Source organism: Nanorana parkeri, unplaced genomic scaffold (genome assembly GCF_000935625.1).
Source record: "Nanorana parkeri isolate BGI_ZX_2015 unplaced genomic scaffold, ASM93562v1 scaffold147, whole genome shotgun sequence".
NCBI lineage: Eukaryota > Metazoa > Chordata > Amphibia > Anura > Dicroglossidae > Nanorana > Nanorana parkeri.
Genome location: NW_017306415.1, coordinates 29,444 through 31,358, shown reverse-complemented (window position 1 = coordinate 31,358; position 1,915 = coordinate 29,444). Strand labels below are relative to the sequence as shown.

General features: G+C 35.0%; 1 protein-coding gene across 2 annotated transcripts in view; it reads left to right on the top strand.

Moving 5' to 3' along the window:
• SULF1 (sulfatase 1) overlaps nt 1–1,915 on the top strand; it is a 96,920-nt gene that overhangs the window by 71,022 nt on the left and 23,983 nt on the right. For both annotated transcript variants that reach the window (XM_018554230.1, XM_018554231.1), the window contains exon 11: nt 640–850. In XM_018554230.1, the coding sequence (XP_018409732.1) occupies nt 640–850 (211 nt within the window). The remainder of the gene's footprint in view (nt 1–639; nt 851–1,915) is intronic.

The following is a 1,915-nucleotide window of genomic DNA, read 5'->3' as shown; positions in this document are numbered from 1 at the left end:
AAACATGTATGGTAAGAGGATGACACTTTATGTAAGTTTCATTTTATTATTTTATTCCTAATAACCATTGAATAAAACGTAGATGTGCGCTATCACAATGCTGGAACTTTTTGAATGTTTTGGCCAAGTAAGTATCTCTCAGACTAAGAGCTTATTGTTAACAATGTATTTTCAGAATGTGCACATATCCATGTATGTTCAGTGTGTAAATAATACATTTAAGACTTGCTTCATTAAATTGTTGTTTTGTTTGGTGTACAATGATACCTCAGGTTAGTAGTTGAGTTCCAAAAATGTTTTATTGCTGTTCCTTGTTATTATCTGTGGACAGTTGAATACTGTTTTACACATTTCCAAACGTGCTTCTCCATTAAAACTGCAGCATGTAGCTTTTTGTGTGCAAATGAAGCACACACATGAACGATCAATTATCAACAATTAAACTGTAGTTTCTATGCTCTAAAAAGGGCATACAAACTGTGTAGACAAACTACACTGGTGTGAACCAAATGTGCTCAAGATGAAACGCCAGCGTTTGGGCCTAAAAACATAAACTATAGCACTGTAACAGAACGTGAAGGTGGATTGATCTATTAAAAAACATAACAATGATCCTACAAATTTTGTGTTACCTTGTAGAAATGGCAGTGCATTGAAGATGTGTCTGGTAAACTTCGGATTCATAAATGTAAAGGATCTGCAGATGTTATGCCACTGAAGAAAAGGGCACGAAGTATAAACTCAAAGGGCTATGGGAGCAGAGATTGTGTATGTCCTGAAACAGACTATAGACCACATAGGAATCCAAGAAAAAAGCAGAGGATTTTCTTGAGACGAGGCAATCCGAAAGGTAAGTGGATTTTAATGGAAAATGTCTGCCTAAAATTCCCCTCTGCTAGAAGTGACCCTATTAGAAGTAAGTTCAATAACATTAACTTGTTATGTAAAGTAATAAACAAATGAATAGGACTTTACAATTTAGCACTTAAGATTGTACATATCATGTAATCATATACTGTATGTGACTCTTATCAAAGGTAAGTAAGAAAAAAACTAAACAGTAGTTATGGCAATGCTGCCAACACTTCCCCTGTTTTAGCCCTGTAAGAGAAACCCCAAATACCCCAAGTATTGTTTGAACATGCCCACTCCACACTCCATCTTCCCACCCTTGCTTTTCACAATGCGGTGCTTGCAGTGTCTGAGCCTATTGTCCCAAAAGGCTTGAGCAGTGTCATGTCAAGGAGGTTTACAAGTGTTCACAAAGTTGACAGGGCTGTCAACATAGGAGAAGGTATCTCATGTTCATTTGTCTTGGCAGGAATCAATACAAGTATACTTTAAGACTTTGATTTCGTGTGAGAGTTCTTAATAGAAAGGTGTCTAGTATTTAGGGCTGGCAAATGATGCATCAAATGTGGCGAAATGTAGATGATTATGTTATTTTGGTTTGGTCAGTATGTGCATTTTTTTTAAAAATCGAAGAAAAAAAAAAAGCTAGCTCTACTACTAAAAAGTCAATCGGTTTCAAAACAGAATGCAGCAACTACTTTACTATTTTTACATAAGATCTGTTCATAGGTAAGAAGACTAATATTAGAGTTGGACAACCACTTTTGTTTTCAGGGAAATTACACACAAATTGTACATGACATATAGAGACTTATCATATTAAATAAAAAAATTTTTAAAAAACTGCTTCAGGCATACCTGGAGGTACCTTGCACTTACCTGCACCCGCCTCATAAATGTTCCTGATGAATTCAAAGCTGTATCAAACCTTTAGGTGCCTGCCCTCTATACCTTCAACAGTTTGATTTTATTTAGACACATTATTTGTAAATACTCTATACAGTTATATAATTTGTTTTTTAAAATGTAAAAAATATGATTTTAAAGAAGGAGGTTTTCAGGT